This window comes from Ochotona princeps, chromosome 7 (assembly GCF_030435755.1).
Source record: "Ochotona princeps isolate mOchPri1 chromosome 7, mOchPri1.hap1, whole genome shotgun sequence".
Taxonomy (NCBI): domain Eukaryota; kingdom Metazoa; phylum Chordata; class Mammalia; order Lagomorpha; family Ochotonidae; genus Ochotona; species Ochotona princeps.
In genome coordinates this window covers 12617891-12640285 of record NC_080838.1, presented here as the reverse complement: position 1 = coordinate 12640285, position 22395 = coordinate 12617891, and the positions used below count along the sequence as shown (strand labels likewise).

At 44.8% G+C, this 22395-nt stretch overlaps 1 protein-coding gene across 2 annotated transcripts in view; it reads left to right on the top strand.

Annotated features, from left to right (window-relative positions):
• Positions 1-7811, top strand: part of C7H4orf51 (chromosome 7 C4orf51 homolog) — a 36771-nt gene extending 28960 nt beyond the window's left edge. Inside the window, exons 3-6 of one of the 2 annotated variants that reach the window (XM_012927841.3) lie at positions 183-241; positions 3421-3481; positions 4442-4515; positions 7502-7811. In XM_012927841.3, the coding sequence (XP_012783295.2) occupies positions 183-241; positions 3421-3481; positions 4442-4515; positions 7502-7621 (314 nt within the window). In that variant the 3' untranslated portion in view covers positions 7622-7811. Of the gene's footprint in view, positions 1-182; positions 242-3420; positions 3482-4441; positions 4516-4653; positions 4768-7501 lie in introns of those variants that run through there. The other variant, XM_058666676.1, reaches the window with a different exon arrangement.
• Positions 7812-22395: the final 14584 nt, after the last annotated feature.

The window sequence follows — 22395 nt, the reverse complement described above, 5'->3', positions numbered from 1 at the left end:
CTAGGTTTACTGCCAGTTTAAATTTAGTAACAGCTTTGTCTGACCTCTTACTTCTATCTTGTAGGGTGCAACAGGGAAAGAAGTCATATGTGCCCATTTTTTTTGTAGTAGGGAGTGTTAGAAATTTTATACTCTAGCACTGGATCTAATCTTGATTTTTTTCCCTCTTCATTTGCATTCAGGACTGTTTCCTGATATAACCAGGCCCTTTAAAAAGTCACTTGACGTCAGGCATGGAGTGGTGAGTCCAGCATTTCTCAGTGCTAATTTACATGTGGAGAGCTTCAATGGCTGACTCTACATAGTATTCTTTTGAAAACAAGTCAAAAGCAATTGGGATTATTTATTAAATAATACTCATTTGCCAAATGTCTATTTTTGAGTACTTACTATGTGGGGATACAAAGATTACAAAGGTGATACAATTTGTCAACAACTGATGATATTCTACTTTTGTCCTCTTTGTCATGCATAGTGGTAATTACATGTAATCTATTGGCAGAGAAAAACAAAACCAGTCTTTTGAAGATTGCAAACTTTCAAATAATACAGAGACTTGGAAACAAAAACAAAAATCATCCAAACGCCTTCCTTTCCCTCAGAGATAATCACTATTTATGTTTCAGTGAACTTCCTTACAAATGTCTCTCTCTACTTATGAATGCAGAAAAATATATGCACACACAGAGTATGCTGATGAACCCTTGCTGGGCATTACCCTCTGCAATAGGTTTTTTTTTTTTAATTTTTAAAAAAATTTTTTTAATATTCATTTATTCATTAATTACATTGCATTACATGACACAATTTCATAGGTACTGGGATTCCCCCCCCTTCACCCCAAACCCTTCCTCCATCATGAATTCCTTCACCTTGATGCATAACCACAGCTCAAGTTCCGTTGAGATTCCCTAATTATAAGTTTACACCATACAGAGTCCAGCATCCCACTTGTCCAGTTCAAGTTCAACGGCCTCTATTTTCATGGATATCTTTCAGTGCTAGTAAATATAGTGCTTTGTTATCATTTTAAAAGACTGTTTATTTGAAAGGCAGTGTTAGAGAGAGATAGCTTCTGTCTACTGGTTCATTCCCAGATGACTACAGCAGCCAGAGCCACATCCAGGAGTCCAGAACTCCATTCAGACTAGCAGTCATATAGGCTTCTGGCATAGCAGGTGGTGTGTACTCACGGCACCCTCATGCCAGTCCCCAAGAGACATCTTCTGACCAGTGGTTCACTTGCCAAATGTCACATCAGCTAGAGCTAGGCCAGACTGAAACCAGGAGCGAGGAGCCCTGTCATTGTCTTTTACACTGGTGGCAGAAGCTCAAGTTCACTCACACAGGCAGGGGGGTGGGAGTGGGGGTGGGGATGATTTAGAAGCACAGAACACTCAGGACTTGAATAAGGCACTCCAGTATGGAATGAGGGCATTCCCAGGATTGGCTTAACCTTCTATACCATAATGCCTGTCTTACCATTTTTAATGGATCTGCAATATTTCACCGAGGGGCTATATCACAACATTAAATTACCTCATGTCACCAGGCGTTTAGGTTTCTTAAGTTTATGACTAACACAAACAATGCTGTGATGAATATAATCTGAATATAGATTCTTGGAACTGTAAAATAGCCTCTTCAGGGTTTGTTCATATGTTGAAGTAGCATTCTTGAGTCAGCCAGTACACTTATTCTTGTAAATTACTTATTTTCATTTTATTTCAAAGACAGAGACCCATAGAGAAATCTTCCATACACTGGGTCACAGTCCAAATGCATGCATCACCCAGGGTTGGGCCAGGCCAAAGCTAGGAGCCTGAAGGCTCAATATGCATCTCCCCTGAGGGCCTCAAGGACCCGAGGACTTGTGCCATGGTCTGTCACCTCCTTGACTGCAGGATTAACCAGAAACTAGAATCAGTAGCAACGCCAAGACTTGAAGCCAGGCATCGAGTTTGGGGGCATAAGCAATTCAAGCAGTGTCTGAACGACTATGAAGATGCCTGCCCCAATGCATTTACTTTATACATGGCCAAAGTGTCTTTCAGGACACACAGCAGCACTAGACTGTCTTTTTCTCTATTGTTTCCAACATTGGGTTTAAAAAAGCCTCAGTGTTTTCTAATTTGGAAGTTGAGGATATTTAAAACCCTTCTTCTGATTTCATTTTTTTTATTAATGAGGTTAGGGATCTGACATTTATTAGTTGTTGAAAGTTCTTCCCTATTGATTCTTATTATTTGCAATAGTTATGTTTCTTAATGTTGCATTGATCTTGAACTCCAAATTAAGGGATACTGAACCACACTGTTTCTAATAGAAACACCAGGGTAAGATTTTATAAGCCACTGATCACAATGTTTTTTGCCAACAGATCAATATGTTACTTTGTTTTCATGTATGTTTCTGTTAGACACTTTAACACTGGTTGCTAATTTATTGAGCTCACAGCACAGCCAGCAGCATTATACTTTGTTGGTAAAGGAATGTTCAGTTAATAGAAGTGTTCTCTCTGAAAGGCCCATTACAGCCTGTGTGTGATTAGGGACCACGGACTTCAACCCTTTACTGGAGCCATCGTCCATAGCATAATCACCAACAAAACATAAAGTTGCAGAAAATATGGCACTAAATACACTGTGCCAAGGACATCTGACTCTTTACCTGTTACCGGTCAGCTGGGAAGGCGCTTGTCAGGTGACTCCAATGTTTGCCACTTGATGCATGTTTGCAGATGACCTTAAAGGTGCTATGAATATTGACTTCGAAGTTTTTCTTCAATTCTAGAAATTAGGTGAATTCATAAAGGTGGACTCCATGATTGATGAAGTGTGATTTCCTTTGCATTTTTTGTATTTGAGTGTTTAGCTTTGTCTTACTGATTTGTCTAAGTTATGATTGTTGTCTTTTGCCAATCCTACTTGCCATTTTCTCTGATTTTGTCTTTTCTATTTTGCTAGTATTATCTGTTATTGCTGTGAACTTTTACAAACTTTATATACTTATTTATTCATCGAAGAGCCAGACATAGACCATCAGAGATTCCCCCATGTTTGAGTTCGCTCCCCACATGCCCACAACTGGAGCTGGGTCAGATGAGAGCCAGGAGCCGGAGGTGCACATCAGGTCTCCCATGTGAGTGACAGGCTCAACCAACTGAGCCATCACAGCTGCCTTCCAGGGTCTGCACTGGCAGGAAGCTAGAGTCAGAGCCGAGGATTCAACCCAGGCACTGTGAGGTGGGGTGTGGGCAAATTAACTGTTGAACTCAACACCCACTCCCTGTGGCAGATTTTCACAGCCATACCCAAGGGTCATTGGAGTTGCAGAGGGATGAATACTAAAGCACAAGTTATTAGATTTCTAGGATTGTATATGTGTTTTGGGATTGATGAGGATGTCTCCTCTGCATAGGCACACCAAATTTGGTGCTTCGATGATATTTCTCCGGCACCTCAAGGTTACAGACAAATCTGTAAGTCTCTTCCTAAACTACCACTTCCTACCCTGCTTTTGCCTTTATTTTAACAACGATTGTCATTTGATAATTTCATGTATTTCGTAGTCTAGGCCCATTTAAGGCCTGTTGCATTCTGCTTCTCTCTTCCTGTCCTGTGCCCTGTACTGCTTCATTGTATCTCTCCAAAGACAAGGAAAGTGGGAAGCAGAAGTTAGCAGGAGACAGTTCTCCAACAGAGGTGCTACTCCAAAGCACCTCTGAAACAGACCATGTACATGAAGGGGTTGTGCTGGTGCTGAGGGTTTAGGGTGGTGTGTATATGAGAGAATTTGGAATTACTATTTTTTTTCATTTTGACTTATTTGAGAAGCAGAGAAAGAGATCCCCCGTCTGCTAATCACTCCCCAAATGCCTTTTATCAGCCGGGGCTGGGCCAAACTGAAGGTGGAAAGAGAAAATTCTGGCTTCCCACATGCATGGCAGGGATCCAGCTACTTAGGCCATCGCTACTGCCTCCCAGGGGGCTGTATTAGCAAAAAATTAGAGTCAGGAGCCAGAACCAGAAGTGAGAATTGAACCTGGGCACTCCCAATATGGGTCTTGGGCTTGTGCTGTTTCTTTTTAAAGATTTGTTTGGAAGGTAGAGTTACACAGAGGGAGAGGACAGAGAGATATTCTCTGAAAGGTTGCAACAGCAGGGCTGGGCCGGATCTAAGTCAGGAGCTAGGAACTTCTTTGGTGTCTCCTAAATGAATGCAGTGGCTCAAGCACTTGAGCCATCCACCACTGCTTTCCCAGGCCACCAGCAGGGAGCTGGATGGGAAGTGGAGCAGTGGGGTCTTGAGCTTTTTAACCGAGGGAACTAAATGTGCACCTGGGCTTGGAACTGTTGATTCACAAAACCTTTTGGAATGCCAGGGAAACCAGACTGTACCTGCCACCAGCACTTACACGCAGTTTGTCTGCTCACTCTAGATATGAGACATACAAGGCCAGCACATGTGATCTTACTGAACTACAGGAGACAAGGTGAAGGCTTCCTGAATCGTGTAAGAATCATTTTTTTTTTCCTGTCATCCAACAGGGCATCCCTGGGAAGAGCCAGGGAGTGAGTTTCTGATGTTTCGGCCTGGCAGTGTGTGTGTGTGATCAGGGTTGGTCTAAATACACGCCCTGATTTAGAACAGGATGAACAGTGGAGCTCCTCTGGTAAGACAGTCTTCCTGAAAGCCTCATGAACAATTGCTTGCACAGCTTTCCCCAGTTTGGGAGAAATAAACTTCGAAGAGGCGTATGGGAATTGGAATTTGAGGTGAGCTGTACAGATAATCATGAGTGGTATCAGCAGGTTTTGGGGTTCTTGTGCAAAAGGCAGGACATTCTGACTGTGTTTCCTCTATGCCCAGTTTCTGGCCCTCTGGCTCTGCTTCATGTGTCTGTTCCAGTATCTGCTGTCCAATCAGACATTCTCAAAGCCCAGTGGTTTACCAGGATTCCTCTTTTTTCTTTTTAAAGACTTAGTTATTTTATTGGAAAGTCAGATATACAGATAGGAGGAGAGACCGAGAGAAAGATCTTCTGTCCATTGGTTCACTCCCCAAGCGATCCCAATGGCTGGAGCTGCACTGATCCGAAGCCAGGAGCCAGAAGTCTCTTCCAGGTCTCCCATGCGGGTGCAGGGTCCCAAGGCTCTGGGCCGTCCTCAACTGCTTTCCCAGGCCACAAACAGGGATGGGAAGCAGTGCCACTGAGGTTAGAATCGGCGCCCATATGGGATCCTGGCACATGTAAGACAAGGACTTTTAGCCACGAGGCTACCATGTCAGGTCCATCAGAATTCCTCTTATAACTTGACATTTTGTTGGAAGCAGATAGAGGATAAGTGGGGAAAAAGAATTAAAACCTGTTTTTTTTGTCTCCCATGTACTTTACTGACTTTGATGATTAAAAAGCTACAACAACCTTAGCTATACTATTTCGTTTATTAAGATTTCTCTTGCTAACTTAAAAGAAAAAAACATCACATTCAAATTCAGTTTTTATATTTGAAATATCATTAATATGGTAGGCTGCTTATATCTATGAAGGTAAAAAGCCATGGGAAAATGCCATTAAAAGATGTATTTTGTTGCAGAAAACTTTGAACTATATGTATGATACACATAACATGTATTTTCCATAAACTTGCTGAAGACCCCTGATATTCCAGCTTTAAACATTTTTTACACTATGATGAACTTATCTTTCAATTCTGTTGTCCCATGAACTTTTGAACTCCCCTCACAGTAGGAAAAAAAACAAACAACCCTGAGTATTAAAACACACATAAAAACTGTTATCCAAGTATCAGCTGTATTATCATGAGAACCACCTGTTATAGATACACAGCACTTTGGAAATGCTGAGCTACAGTCACCCATTGGGATCTGATGAATTTAGCTAATGGGGCGGGGCTGGATGGTCCCCATGGTCCCCAGACAGCTAGTTGATTTGAATGGTGATCTTGCCAAAAATGGCGCATTTTTTTCTCTAGTTTTTTGCATGAGGATATGAAATCGTGTCTAAGGAACATTCCAATCAAGGGAAAGCAGGGTTGTAATGGGCTGTGGAGGAGTTACTAGTGGGCACTTGATGTTGTGTGGTCCACAGCAAGATATGTGTCCTGCACGGGCAGCCAGAGGCTTCCCTTCTGGTGGCTGCTTCTAGGAAGGGGAGATGATTTCCTGAAAGTCTCTTTCTTGCAAGCTGGCTTCCTGGGAACAGCTGGGGAGAATCATTAACTATTGTTAAAATAAGTAAATCCCTCCTGCTGCAGAGCTGTGCTGGTGCCGAGTGATTCCACTGGCCATAGGTGTCCGCAGCTGCTCCAGAGGACAGCTGCCGTTCCCTGTAAGGTGCCTTCCCCACTTCTTCCCTGAAGGAATTCTCTGTTAAGTCAGGCATCCTTGACAGACATGTGACGTCATACCCTGCCTTTGTGATGCAAAAACAGGCAAAAAGTGCCCTCCCATGGATACTGTACATTATTAATATGGGGTGCTTATTCAGGAAACCTTGGCCCTAGAGTCCTGTTCAAAAAAAGAAATGGATTTTTTAAAGACAGGCACATCTTTAGTATATCTATTTTTAAATAGCTTTATTTTTATGATATTTGAGAGAGCAACCTTCTTGCTGGTTCACTCCCCAAATACCAACAGCTGGTGTGCACCAGTCTGAAACCAACATCTCCACCTTCAGCCATTACCTGTTACTCCCAGTATGCACATTAGCAGGAAACTGAAATACAATCCCAGACTCTACAGAACTGTATCATAACATTCAAAATTCAAAATAAAAATTAAAAAAGAAAAGCACATATTATGCAAAAAATAACAAAGCAGAACTTGATTTGGGGCTCTCTGATATGGGAACAGGGCAATTCAATCTCTGTACCAAATATCTACTCCAAGTCTTAGTATAATATTAACTAATTTATATTTTGCAGAAAGAGAAAAAGCATTGATATATAAAAATATGCTCATATATAAAAATATGCTCATTCATGCATTAGCAACAAGCAAGGACTTAAACATTTGACCAATGCTTAAAAATATTCTCACTTTAAGAAATTTTTGCCTCTGTCTAGTGTCTTTGATAATCATCCTCTAAATATTTATATTGCTAGGTCCTAACCTTGAAGTTCATAATATACCACCGTATTTCAAAACTTGGTTGAAAACGGATCTAAAACATGGAGTTTGTTTTGGTGCAAAATAATAATGATAAAGCTCTGAAATCAGATACAGGTTTTCATAATACACATTTCCCCTAACTTCTTGAATGAAGTGCTCTTATGAATTTGGAAAACCAGCAGCTCATCCTTTAGGATGAAGGGAAACAGAGGGAGGGAGTGTAGGGACTGTTTGGTCAAGGATGACTTCAGATGCACCATCCCACCTGCTCCTCATGAATGCTGCCTGGTTTGGGAGCAGCCATTTAATGCCCACGTCATGGACGCATGAGTGCCTGTCGACAGGCAAGCCGTGTCTCTTGCAGCTTCGTGAGCACTGGGATTCTAGCAGCACCAGTACCAGCACCACTGGCCCCTCCGAAAGCTCCGAAGTCCATCACTGCTCCAGCTTTGGTCGGACAAGGCGGGTCTTGCGTTTCAGCTGAGATGGACCATGAGGCCGCGATGCTGGAGGCCCGGAGTTGGGATGACAAGGGCCTTGCGGTAGGAACACATCCGCCCCTCGCAGCGCACCTGTCCTGAACCCTAACAGGGATCGGGAAGTCTTCACAGCCCAACACTCCCCACTTGGTCAGTGTGGAAGCATGTACACAATATGCATTAAACATTACAAGTAAGACGATGGAACCCATTGTCCCTCCAGAAGGGCAGAAAGGATGTAGGGGCCCAGTATCCCGCGTCTGACAATCCCCTACCTGGACGTTAGAAGACAATCCAAGTGAGGGTCTCCCTGCCCAGGGCGCCCTTAGTGAAAAGCCCTCTCTCCTCTGCCTCCACTTTTCTCTTACTCCTTCGCTTGCCCGCCACCAGACCTCTGGCCTCTTCCACTATCTCTAGGCCTCCGGGTCCTCCTCCCTCCACGGCCCTACTCCCCAACACCAAGGTCGTCCATCCTCTGCGATCCGCCTCCTTCCTCCAAATTCCTCCTCTCCTGCAACCACAGAAAGTTTCCTAGCCTCCTCCTCGCCTTTCTCCCCTAATGCTCCTCCTCCCCCGCATCCACCTAATGCCTCCTCTCCTTCCAGGACCCTCCTTCTTCTCCCAGGACCCGCCTCTGCCTGCACTGTCTCCTCCACGCCCCCATCCTTCCCCAGATTGTTCGGATTGTTCCACACACACCGCCCGCTGCTTTCTCCTCCCACAGCGTGAGCGATGCACTGGAGGGAGACCCCGGCGGGCGCCGCACAGGCGGCGCAGGCACCCAGGGCGCTGCAATGGGCTCGCCGCAGTCGAGTGCGGCAGTAGAGAGCCCCAGAAGCTGCCGGTGGTGGGGAGACCGGGGCAAGGGGCCGCCTCCAACCCCTGCCTGCACCCCAGTCCCCGCCCGGCTCCCGTGAACTCCCATTTGCCAAGCCAGCCTTGTGCAATGAGTTGGGTAGAACAGAGTCGCACCACCCCCTCTGTTTCCCAACACCCCCCTCCCCTGACTGCTAGTGGGTATTTTTGTCCTTTAGCCCAGGTTGGGCTAAACACATTCCCGAGGAGCCATCTGGTCTGATTCCCGGGAACTTTTCATATGGTTTCCATTAAGCTCGCCAAAACCGTGCATTGAAGAGGCAGCCCTGGAGCCACTCACAAACCTCCAGGATTTTTGCCCTGGCAGCTTCATTAGAGCGTCTCCGAGGGAGGCAGAAGGCTGTGCTGGAGTTCTGAGCTGGTCTTTGGGATCCAGTAATCCTGGGCTTGTGCTGTAATCACTTTCCTTTAGGACAAGCAAACACAGCTTTTCATGGTATTGGCCATCATGCATTTCCTCTGTGCTTCCTAAAAGACCAATGCAAAGCACACAACTTGTAAGAATTCTGTTGTCATTCTTTAAAAATCAATGTTAACAGCCCTACAGATGGGCTTACAAAAATAACCTGACCACAGAAATTCTGTTTGACCGGCAGCCTTGCAATGGGTAGGTCTGTGCCTTCTCCCTTTCTTGGACCCCCCACTCTTTGACCTTCAAAAGGCAAGGAAGCAGGTGTTAGCCTTTCACACATGGATTGGGGTTTGCTGCCCCAGAAAGACAGAAGAGGCAGATTCCTAGAACCCTGGAGTGTTACAAGGCGATGCTTCTCGGAGTTCATCAAAATCAGATCAGTGGTTTACCGAGACTCCCGGTACCCAATGGGCATAGGCACAGTGGTGCAATGGTCCAACAATGTGCCACTTTCACATCCCATATTGGAGTGCCTGGGACCGTCCCACCTCTGCTTCCAATCTGCTTCCTGCTAATGAGCACACCAGGAAGCAACAGATGATGGCTCAAGTCCTTGACTCCCTGCCACCCACTTGGGAGACCAAGATGGAGTCCCTAGCTCCTGGTGTTCAGAACCAGATGTTGTGGGAATCTAAGAAATGAACCATCAAAAAGATTCTCTCTCTCTCTCTCTCTCTCTCTCTCTGTCTCAGTCTCTCTGACTTTCAAGTAAATAACCCCCACAGCCCTCAAAGAAAGGTGGGTGGCTTAAGGAAGGCTGCATGGTTTGTGAGTAAAGTACACATTCTCCCAGAGCCGGCCATCATCTGCTTTCTCCTACACAGCTCCAAGGACTTGTTCCAACTCAGTTCACCTGGGTCAGGTCTCTGTGCTGCAGCTCAGTGTCTGTCCTGCTTTGCAGCTTGTCTTGCTGGAGAGCTGCTGCCTTCTCTGCCTTCCCCAGACTCAGTTGCTCTCTTTTCTTCCCTTTTCCTGGCCTTTCGATCTCCTCACCCCCCACGCCAGCTGTGTGGTTTCATTTGGGTTTTTTAAAAATGAAACCAGGTGCTGCATGAAACAAAGGCAGAGTAATAACAAGGAAAGGCTATCCAACGCCTGAGGAATGTGCCGAGTTTTATGACTCAGGCTGTCCTGGCAGAGCGCTGTAACTGACATGGAGAGGTGGGTGGCAGAGAGCACGCACCATACATGGCTGCCTTGGCCTCCCCAGATAGGCATGGTCAAGGCCGCCAGTGACTCATCTCAGAAAGCCAGAGTCTCTTGTTCTCCGTGGAACCAGACTTTCGGGAGGCTTGTTGAGTCTTCTGAAGCAAGGGGCCACGCTTAGGTTTGGAGGAGGGGGAGCAGAGCCCGGCCAAGAGGCGGTGGCTTGGGAGAGAAACAGGCCTGGACTTGGGCAAGGGCGTTGGTGCGTTTAGGAGATGAATAGCATGTAAGCTGCAAAGTGACATGAAAATTAACACGTATTGTAGTGCAGACAATGGCTTGGGAGTTTCAAGTGGCAGGGCCGCTGGCAGTGAGGGGCTTGGCCCAGGGGAGTGTGGGGGAGCTCCCAAGACCCAGAGGGGGTTGGTTCTATTCAGCAGCATGGAGTGTTCAGGGGGTGCTTTTCCTAATGCAATCAGAAGGAGTAGCCATAGGCAAAGAGAGTGGAGCTTACATAAACCCCAGAAAGATACTGGGCACACATCCCCATACTCTGAGAATTCTTCTCAAACGAGCGGGGTAATGGGGGTGGGAGGGAGGGTGTGCATTTCTTTTTCTGTTACTAAGAGACAGGTCCTGAGGATTGAAGGCTAAGGAGAATGTCTCCCCTGGCAGAGGAGTTGGGAGGGGTTGGGTGACAAAGACCTGCTTGGGCTGCTGTCATTACTTAGCCAACAGGATGGATGGTGCTGCTCCTGGTCCCTGCCACCCCGGAGGAAGTTGGCACTTCTCCCATGAGAAGGGTCCTGGCGTGGCGTAAATACGATCTCCATGTGTAGCAGCCACATGCAGATGGCTGAGGCTGGGTTGTTTCTTTTCTTCTCTGTTCAATCTTTTCCTTTTCTTGGGAGGATGCCCATTGAAAAGCTACAGTGACCATTCTATAATCGCAGCAAAAAAGCCCTGCTTAACTTTTTCACTAGCATCTACTTACCTGCAAAAAGAAAATCCTTTTGGGACGATGACTTCATAAATATTTATAGTGTGAACAGGCGTCACCCTGGGTTCTGTGTGAGAGAGAATGGGCTCATTCAGGTTTGTTTATGACGTGACATTTGGGTGAATGACATCTGTCAGCTGGGCCGGCCAGACACTCCGTTCCACTGCAATGTGTTTATGGAGTGATTATACTGGCAAATATTTGCTATATTTAGGTCCCCTTCTTCCCAAACCTCTTTTTGTCCCTTGAAGTCCCAAACCAGCAAAACACTAAGCAGATGGTTTCGAGAAGATTTGAACCCTCATTATAAGGAGCATGGACTTGAACTGTGGAAGCAGGGGGTGAATTGCGAGGCAATTAGATAGGGTTACTGACTGTATTGCAACATTCCTATGCATAGGAGGTTGTCTTGGGCTTTAGTCTAGCAGGTCACATGCTCAGCTGGGCAGGAAAGGTTTAGCAGGTGACAAGTACAGCATCGGTGATGAATGAAGAAGGATGCTTATGAAACTCCTTCCTTCTCAGGGAGTTTTCTCCGTGAGAGAGCTCACAGGCACTTAGATCTGTATGCTTAGGACCTGGTGGGGGCTGTAGCATCTTTGCTGGGTCAAGGTCTCTAGTGTAACCTGAGTCCTTCCTCTGTTAAGCCATACCTGGCCTCTGACTGGGCCAACAGGTGCCCTCCAGCAGTTAATTCAGGAGCTGCGCATGCCCTGACCCAGGCATTTTAGGCTAGCCTTTGACCTGTTCAGGACTCAGTGTTGGCCCCTGATCCACTTGGCTACCTATTGTTTATGCTGGGAAGGACCAGGTCTTGGCACAGGGGCCTACAGCATTGCCAGCATTTTATTTTTAGAGATAGGAAAATGTCTGCTTTTTGGCAGCTGCTCTTTTTTTTTTTTTCTGGCACACACTAGGGATGGCATAAAAAAGTTCAAATGAGAGATTCCAAGCCCTAAATCCATGGCATATGACAAAGTCAAGAGCAGCATAACCGTCTCCACAGAAGCCTTTGTGGGGCTTGAGCTCTCTCACCAGAGGGCCCCTTGGACAGAGCAGGGGGCCCTGCTGCTATACCCTGGCCTGCAAATCACAAAGCCTAGGCATCTCATAAAACCCTTCTGAGCTCATCAGCGAGTCTGGACTATTCACTATTCTAACTTCTTACTGCTCAGTTCATAGTGTAGTCCAGTTTGGTAGGAGGAGTAGGAACAGGAATCAGTTGGCTAAATTTCAGGTCTGTCAATCCTTCTCAGAGATGTCATCATGGCAACTGTAGGAGGCTTCCGGTGTCCATCATCACAAAATCAGCTACTACATTGCCAAGTTTGGTTTAAATTCATATTATCCTCACATGGTTCCTTCTTAAATTGTATTTTGTTATGTCCAGTGATTCTGACAAGTGATAATTATCTGAAAGTTTGTTGTAGAAAGCATTTCCTAGTAGCATACCAGGGATCTTCAGAAATCAATGGCATGCATATCTTATGGAAAAACTATTATTCATAGATTTCACACTCCTTTCTTGTATCAAAAGTTGTTTTTTAATTTCGTGTTCCATGAGTCTTTTGAAGTCCCTTTGTACCATGCCAAGGGGGAATACAATGAAAATAACTAATTGTTTTTCCTACCTTTCTTTCTTCCCAACCTTTGATAAAGATAACTTTCTGATAACAGAAACAAAGTATGAATATGTTCACACTCTCCTTGACTGATTACAGCTTAGGATTCCCTTTTGGATTCACTTTTCTTCTTGCTGGAGGACATCCTGTGGTAGGTTTTCCTGTGTCCTCTTCCTTCTGTATCGAGAGTGAGTCATGCATTCTTCTGAGGGCCTGTGTGTCTGAGTGTTCATCTGGCATGTTGGAGAACTTCAAGTTCAAGTTTAGATTTCCTGAGCTTTGCTAAACTGTTGCTCTGTGATTTTTCTTGAAACCTCTATGACTTGATTGATGAGCATTCTCCCCATAGAGCTGAATCTTTTACCTTTGTAAGGAGTTTCTCTATATGCTGTTGTACCTTGTAGGATCGTCTTTTTCCAATTTGAGGTCTTGGAATTCTATTTTGATACCAACATGTTTGACTTTATTTGATAAGAAATCAAAATGGTTAATTGATTCATATAATAATGGACAGAGTAAGAAAGTGGTGGGTGTATGTGGCCTGAGTGCTGGGGGGTATTTTAATAAGCTTTTGAAAAAGGGAGAAAAATAAGGCTTGGGGGAAAACATTGCTGATTAGGTAAAAAGAGCAACAACTAAGGATGATTTTTTTAAATTTTGAAAATGTACTCCGTTCTTTGCTGTTTCATGGAACAATAAAAGACTTGAGTTACAATAATTTTGTTTTTCTGTGGAACTGTTTTCTATGTAATGTGATACTGAGACTGAACCGTAAGACTTCCAGGGGCTAAGATGAGTTATATAAATAATTCTTATTGTCTTTCACTGATAAACAAATATCTTTTTCTCATGGTCATCCTTATTTTTTACACAGCGATGCCATCATTTCTGCTTTGGTAGAGTGAAGAAATGGAACTGGATGCTCTAACTTCTGATTGGTTTCTCCCTATCTCTGTTTCTCTGTTTATCACTCAACAGTCATCTGTGTCCCTAGCAGTCCTGTTTGGTGGCTGGCAACTTATGGAAGCATGAAAAAATACTTTGCTCTCTCATTGAGTCATCTCATTTGCCAGAGGAGGAGTTTTTGTGGATGGATTACATATTTGGACAGGAAAGGCAGCACAGTGGCCAAGCTTCTGGCAGATCGGGTTTCTTACCTGGGCTCTGACCTGTGTAGTTCTGCCCACCTGCCCAGAAGTTTTGTTCCACTGATTCTCTGGGTCCACGCACTGGAGCTGATGTGGCACAGAAGGGCAAGATTTGGGAAAGGCTCCCACGTAAACTGATGTTCAGCCTGCAGTAGCATCTCTGAGCAAAGCAAGACATAAGACACAAACAACTTCGATGGATACTGGTTTTCACTCTCTTCCTGAACTGTTACCATTGGGTTGGTTCTTATTTTATTATATGTGTGTATTGCCTTTAAAAAGCAGCTAAAAACACTTCTTAAACTTCTAAAAACGCAAAGGAATGTGCTGTAATTCTTGAGGACCCAAACTCTTCTAGCTTTGTATTGTGTGGAGGCATTTCCTTTCAAGTCTACCACACACATGACAGTGTTTCATGAGTCGGCACTGCACACAGATGCAGCCATGTGTTCTCCTGACCAGAAGGTGGTCGGCAACAGAGGCAAACAGAGGCAGCATTTGACAAATACTGCACACTTAGTTGCTAGAAGCTACTGTTCATTGCTAGAATTGAAGGCATGGATTCCCTCTGTCTGGGTAAGCAGGAGTGCCCATGACTTATTAATACAGTTTGCTATCTCCTTGTGGCCCCTTCGCAGATGACTCCACACAAGCTTATGGCACTTGCTACATGACTGCCAGATGGACTCAGGTAGAGCCAGGCAGGGAATGAACTCTTGAGCACTGAAAAGGCTGTGTGGGTCACGCTCTGCTGACTTTACCAGCAACCGGCTTTTGAATTTCTGGAATGTGAGTTTTTCCCATGTTCTGTCCATCTTTGGGGAGGGGGAAAATCCTACCTACACCAGTTATTATTTCTTCTTCTTCTTCTTCTTCTTCTTCTTTTCTTCTTCACTTATTTTTATTGGAAAGGCAGATTTACAGAGAGAAGGAGAGATGGAAAGAAAGATCTATGCGCTGCCTCACTCCCCAAATGGCTGCTATGGCTGAAGCTGAGCTGATCTGAAACCCAAAGCCAGGAGATTCTTCCAGATTTCTCACGTGGGTGCATGGTCCCAAGGCTATGGACCGTCCTCCACTGCTTTTCCAGACCATAAACAGGGAGCTGGATGAGAAGTGGAGCAGCTAGGTCATGAACAGGTTCCCCTTTGGAGGAAGGAGGATTAATCAATTGAGCCATTGCGCTGGGTTCTTTTTCTTCATTTTTGCAAAAAAAATATGAGATTTTCAAAAGTACATTCCATGTAAAAAACCATGCATTCACTTTATAATTTCGGGAGGCTATAGTTGTCATTTTTTGTTCATCTGTTGTTACGCGGAGCTCCCCACACTCATCCAATTTCCTACATTGCACATTATTTTCTCTCTCCAGTCTCTGTGTGTGAATCCCCTTCTGAAATTCTGTGCCCCAAAAGTGAGTTCATGTCGTAAGAGGGGTTCTAAACTAAACTAATGATCATCTTTTGTTTTGAACATTTAGATGTTCGTAAAAGCTGCCTTTGTCAATGCACACCCACCTCTAGAGGACATGTGCGATGCTCCTAGCGGCTGTCATTACTGCAAAGCAGTCTACTCAAAAACCTTAAATCGTGCCTTCCCCTGGATTTGCTGCTTTGGGGAACAAGCCCAGCATGGTGACACACACACACACACACACACATACACACTTTGCTTCTCAAAGTGCAGGCTGTGGGGCTCTGCCAGATGGACCGTTCAGAGTAAATGCTTTCAGTATGATCATGTTCATATTTGCTTCTGGCATGAGTTAATCATTTTCTCCTGATGGTGATAGTATATTGTACACACCAGGTTCCTTTCTTTTCTTTTTGTCTGTGGAGAATTATGTCATTCTTGCTGGTGATGTGGCAGCAAAGCGTAGGCAGGCTGACTGGGCTGCTGCCTTCTCCCAAAGTGGAGGATTGGAGATGCAGTCTCTCCTTGCAAAGCATAGGCCTGTAGCGCTCAGTAGGTTAAGCTGCCTCTTATAATGGTCCCTGGTGTCCCATATAGCAGAGTACAAGTTTGAGTCCTGGCTGCCTCACTTCTGGTCCAGCTTGCTACAAAAGTGCCTGGAAAGGCAAGTGATGATAGCCTAAGTACTTGAGTCCCTGCCATTCACATGTGTGACATGGACTGGGTTTCTGCCTCCTGGCTGTGGCCTGGCCTAGTCCTGGCTCCTGTAGGGGAGGAAGAGAGTTCCAGCAGAGGAAGGGAGTCTCTTTCTGTTTTCCTCTCTGTCACGCTGCTTTCAAGCAAATAAATAACCATTAATTAAAAAAAAAAAAAAAAGAAAGGGGGCAGTTAGAACAACAGGAGATCAGAGCTTTAAGGTTAATACCCTCTGTTAAACTTCAAGGTTTACCTCCTAGCCCAACTTTGTTGTATTGACTAAGGCTGGGCCATCTGGCTACAGTCATCTTTTCATTTTAAACCTTCTAAACCGTTCTTGCTTTTCTCCTGATTGCAGTCCTTATTTTGTAATTCTGGCTGCAGCAGAGGAGTAGGGAGTGGGGCGACTTTCCATCCTTCGACTTTTGACTTTGTACTTCTCTGCACTTCGTATTTAGGAAGAGAGGCTGTGAATGTCCTCTGCATAGCTGCTATTTCCTGCAGATGCCTTTGGCCAGCAGAAAGGGATCTGACCTGAGAGCCGCAGCAGGGTGGCATGAAGCTGGCCTGCATGTATACACTTCAGAGGATGGACTGGCACCCAGGATACGGGGAAGGAAGGTTGCTTGGTGTACAGCCTCTCCTCTGTGAAGAACTGTGGGGTAGGGAGTAGGAGAAAGTGAGATATGGGGAAGACCTAGGGATGCATGAACTTTCTCACACTGCTAATTTGGGAAAAGAGTACACGCTTCTCCCTGCCACCAGCTTCTCGCCACTGATTCATTCTTGAGCTCGTTAGAATTTTGTTTCCATCCCAACCTGTCGCTGAGACAGCATCCTTAAAGATTACCAAGGGCCATGGAATTGAGAAAGGCTGTGTGATTCAGACTCAGCCTACTTGTACAGTCTGTGTGATATTCCATGGAGATCTCTATCCTCAGCTTCTTGCATGATGCAGTACCTGTCTGTGACGTGGTACCACCACCTGCGGCGCCACCTCCACCCCACCTGCACGGGTTCCTTTAGCATTGGCATCCTCCACTGTTAGGGTTTTAGCACCTTTGTTGCTGCTGCCATCATTGCTGCTATGGTGTTATCATTACCACCTTCTCGGCTGTCTTCAGGCATCAGCACCATGTCTATAAGTCTGATCACAAGCTTTCTTGGAGCCCAGGGATGAACTTGTTCGTCCTATCTAGAAAAGAAAGTTCCATTATGGTTAAAGTGATAGGACTAATGAGGAAGCCAAGGACAGGATCAACGAATGGGAAACACGGGATGGAGTCACTGGATGGTTGGTGGGTGAACAGGATTCTGTGATAGAGTGGCTGTCCTAAAAGAGCGAGGAAGGAAAGAGGGAGGAGAAGTAATGGGCAAAGCTGAATCCAAGTTGTATAGCTTGGGAACTTTGAAGATAGGACATTCCTTCTTGGGGACAAAGGAAAACAGGACAGGGGACAGGTTAGCCGGGGGTGGGAGGAGATGGTGATTAGTTCAGTTTAGGACATCTTGAACACATCTCTTTTTCTGCCTTTTTTGCCTCTTGAGTCTATCTCTCTTCGTGTTACTAGAATTGTCTTCCTAAAACACATGTCTAATTCTGTCATTCTTAATTATTTTTGTTGTTCTCGCTAACTACAGAGTCATTTCAGTAGAGACAGAGTGGGATTTGGTCCCCTTGACAAAAAACTCGAAGCCCTCCACAAGCTGGCTTTGTTTGGTTTCATTGTAGTCTTGCAGCCTGACAGAATTGGCGGGGCTGCTTCTCACCTTCTTGCCTTTGCTCAAGCTGTTCTCTCAATCTGGAATGCCCTCCCCACATTTGCTGCCTACAGAAATCCTACTCGGTCTTCAGACTGAAGTTTGCACACTACGTCCTCCAGACAGCTTTTTGCCTACTCTCAATAACATTAGGAGCTATCTATACAGTATTTCTCTAGCAATTTGTGTTTACTTTTTTGGTGTTATAGTGCCTTTGCTCAAACATGCTTATTTTCTATTGGTTGGTGGACTCTTGAAAGTTAGGAAAACTAGTTCATCTATCTCTCTTCCTTACTAGCTGTTATCAAATGATTATTCACTGTATTTGTTGTTTGTTAAATAACAAATGAAAGGCACAGGGAGACATTAGTCAAGGTTGGAGTAGGAAGGAGAGCTCAAGCAGAGAAGTGGTTGGCAGACTTAGATTTGTTCCGTAATAATTTCAAGTGGGTTTGAAGCTTTAGGTTGTGAACAACAGGTGTGGAGGGTGATGGTGAGGAAGGCAATGGATTATGGGTAATGGAAAGGACTCATCCAGCAACACAGAACTATCCATGCACACTGGTATCCCCTTATCTATAGGCAGATAAGCTGAACTGTAAAGTCCTTCCTCAGCAGGAAATCATTATTCTGTCCATTTAAAAATATCCACAGCTTCTTCCTGCATTCAAGGCTTCTGCATATTTGGCTGTTGCTTCTGCTGTGTCCATTGTCTGATGCCATAAAGAGATGGAACCTTGACTGATAGTGCAGTGATGACCCATGGCTATGCCCATTTATCCATTGTACAAAAGATGGGCAAGGGGGCATGCTGATTAAGGAGATTTCTTTGACCCTTAATTATTCTTTTCACATGTGAGACTCTTTCATCAACCTGTTTTTATTTTCAGTGGCACAGAGAAACAATGAAAAAAATGGTCTTTTCATATGACTTTTAGAATAAGAAAAAGTGATGGTCTCCCTTCTGAATGCCTGGACATATGTGTTATTACTGTTTCATTAGCATGTGTGGACTGTACATATCCTCCCTATGTGGGTTCTATGTACATGTGGCCACCCATGAGGCCATGCTTATTCTAATCTTCCATTGGGAAAAAAACTGCTTGCCATGTGTTAGAAATGGAAAGAAACAGTAAACGATCCATATTCTGAATATTGGAAGTTTTGATGTTTATTTTTATTGGAAAGGCAGATGTACAGAGAGAAGGAGAAACAGAGAAAAGGATTTTCTGTCTGCCAGTTCACTCCCCAAGTGGCTGCCAGGGTTGGCGATGAGCTTCCTTTGGGTGTCCCATGTGAGTGCAGGGTCCCAACACTTTGGGCTGTCCTCTACTGTTCTCTCAGGCCATAAGCACGGAGTGGAAAGGGAAACACAGCAGCCAGAACATGAACTGGCACCCGTATGGGATCCTGGTGCTTGCAAGGCAAGGATTTAGTCACTAGGCCATTGTGCTGGGCCCATCTTTTTTTCCTCCTAAGGTTTATTTATTTATATTGGAAAGGAGGATATACAGAGAGCAAGACAGAGAGCAAAATTTTTCAGCTGCTGGTTCACTCCCCAAGTAGCTACAATGGCCACAGTTGAGCTGATCCAAAGCTAGGTGCCAGAAGCTTCCTCCAGGTCTCCCACACAGGTGCAGGGTCCCGAGACCTTGGGCCATCCTCCCAGGTTATAGGCATTGGGCTGGAAGGGAAGTGGAGCAGGTGGGACACAAACTGGTTCCCATATGAGATGCAGGCACTTACAGGGGGAGAATTAGCCACTTGAGTGATTGTACTGGGCCCACAAACTCTTTTTACTCCAGTCCTGGCTGTGGCAACTGGCTGTGGCCAGGGCCAGTTGATAGCTGCTCCTCTTGGCTTCACCACACAGCTCATGCCATCTGTCCCAGGTCATCTTTGCCACCTCTGTGACTGCCTGTGTGAGCTACTCAGCCCTTCTAAGTTAGGGACCAATCTGGTAGTGCACAGACGTTCACACCCTCTGAAGTTATTTTCACCTTGTCCTACTCCCATCCCCAGGGGTGTCATTTCTGAGAAGCACTGACACAGGTCCTCATGAGAGTCCTGGTGGATTCTGTACCAACTGTCCCCAGGAGCAAACCAGCTCAGCAGTATGCTCTGATGTTGGCTCACCGCCTCTTCTCTGGTTCCTTCTCATTTCTGTTCTTGAAATCACTTCCTTAAAATGATGATGTTTGAGCCTTTGTTCTCAGGGAACTGAGAAAATAGATGGACAAGGGTAGGCAGATGGAGAGATGATAGGTACACGATTGACAGATGACCTCTGCAAACCTTAAAATGCTGATTGAACTCATTGCCTGGAGAATAACCTAACAGTCTTCTTTGAAATGGGACACAAGGTGGAATGGCAGAGTCATCTCTAGAATACTCTAGAGTCTATGATTTGCTCACCGGAAATTGCCAATTAAATGAAAAGAGCAGGACACTGAAGCCCATCAAGAAGTCTTTGAGCTTGTAGACTTCTTTCCTTGCTTGGCTGATTTGGGTAGAGCTCAAAAATGGCTGCGCGGCTCCTTGATAACTCCTCAGTGAATGTTTTCTGCTGTATTTGTCTGGAGGTGAGGAGCAGGTGTGTCTGAAAACTTGGGGAGCTTTCCTATGCACTGGCAGTACCTGGGAGCTCACTCTCATAATGGACAGGGAGTCCTTAGGGTGAAAGCCTTTTTAAAATGAGATAGAAGAATCTTTAGCACATTCCTTCATTGTGCCGAACTCAAGCATTCTTCATTGTACCAGTTAAAGGTACCATCTACTTTTTCTACGGCACATGTATGAAAGGTGGTGGGCACAGAGTTCAGTCCCCTGGAGGAGGCTGAAAACAGTTAGGTGGTACATCATGGAGGGCAGAGTTGGTGAGAGGAAGTGGGTAGGGCTGACTCTCTGCATTCCCATCTGGCTAACCTCTACTTCATCTAACCATATTAAACACCCACCATCTGAAAATTGTGTCTCAGCCACCCTAAAAATGCAGGCAACTCAAACTTGGTGATTTGGCTTTAATCAGAAGAGAAACTTGTTAGCCCTCCCATATTTGAAGTGGATACCACCCTCCGCCCAAATGCTTTTTAACTCTTTCTTTTCCTTCCTTCCTTCCTTCCTTCCTTCCTTCCTTCCTTCCTTCCTTCCTTCCTCCCTCCCTCCCTCCCTCCCTCCCTCCCTCCCTCTCTCTCTTCTTTCTTTCTTTCTTTCTTTCTTTCTTTCTTTCTTTCTTTCTTTCTTTCTTTCTTTCTTTTCTTTCCTTCTTTCTTTCTTTCTTTCTTTCTTTCTTTCTTTCTTTCTTTCTTTCTTTCTTTCCTTTTTCCTTTTTTCTCTTTCCGTTCCCATTCTTTTTCTTTCATTTCTCATTCTCTCTTTCTTTTTCTTCCTTTTTAAAGATTTGTTTATTTTTGTTGGAAAGACAGATATATATATATAGAGAGAGAAGGGACAGAGAGAAAGATCTTTCATCTGCTGGTTCACTCCTCAGATGGCCACAGTGGCCAGAGCTAAGCTGATTCTGAAGCTTCTTCCAGGTCTCCCACACAGGTGCAGGGTCCCAAGGCTTTGGATCATCTACTGCTTTCTCAGGCCACAAGCAGGGAGCTCAATGGAAAGTGGAGTAGGCAAAACACAAACTGGCACCCACGTGAGATGCTGTACTTGGAGGTGGAGGATCAGCCAATTGAGCCATTGTGCCAACCCCTTTAGCTGTTTTGGTTTCTCCCCTTGGCCTCACTGACTTGAAAACATTGAGGGGCTATATTTTTGTGAGAACTGCTATGAGAGGATTCTATTTAGCAATCCCTCTGCATGAGGGTTTGATTTCTTGTTTAGAAAGAGTTGAGGTTTATACTAGCTATCAGAAAAGAAGGGATCTTAGAGATGATCCAGCTAAACCTCTCTTTTTATAGCATGCTTAATTAATCATCCGTCATAAAAACATCCCTGGTTTGTGTTTGGGCCAGGCTTGTAGTTCAAGTACACAGCTCCATGGTAATGTCCCTCGTGAGCAAAAATCATTCATTGTGATCCAGATATTCTCAGGAAATTGGTCAGAAAAATACTCAGGGCCTACCAAATGGAAATAAATTTTAGTCCGAGCGAAGGTTGGTTCTCTGCTCTACATCCACCTAGGATTATTTTGAAAGCCTACAACTCATTAAATCATACTGAGCCTTAGCTGTGCCAAAAAGGAGCTCCAAGAAGCAATGGCAATTGGCTTTGCTTTTGTCTTATGTACCTCCTACTGGTCTGTGCAGGATTTGCATTTCCTTATTTTACAGATACAACTCTCATGGAAGAATTGTGAATGGAAAAATCTATTGCTTCATATAAAAGAACAGGTCTTGATCAATAACCTTGGATAGGAAAAGAATGGGGTCCCTCAGCCTGCACTTCACTCTACCTGGGGTTTTTCTTGATGGGTACTTGCCCTAGGTAATTATAGCTATTCACAAAATGAACCTTGTCTTGATTGGGACTCTTCTATTCAGAGCGAACACTGTAAGTAAGAATGCTGGTTGCACTATCTTGAATATTTGTGAATGATGGCTCTCTGGGATGGATCTGAGCCTTCAAGGATACCTTCTTACCTGGTGGTTTTGCTCCCACATTCCAAGCTATTACTGGGAGAGTCCAGCTGTACATTTTCTGTCTTTTGGAGGCACAGACCGGATCCCTCACTGCTGTCCACATGCTTCCC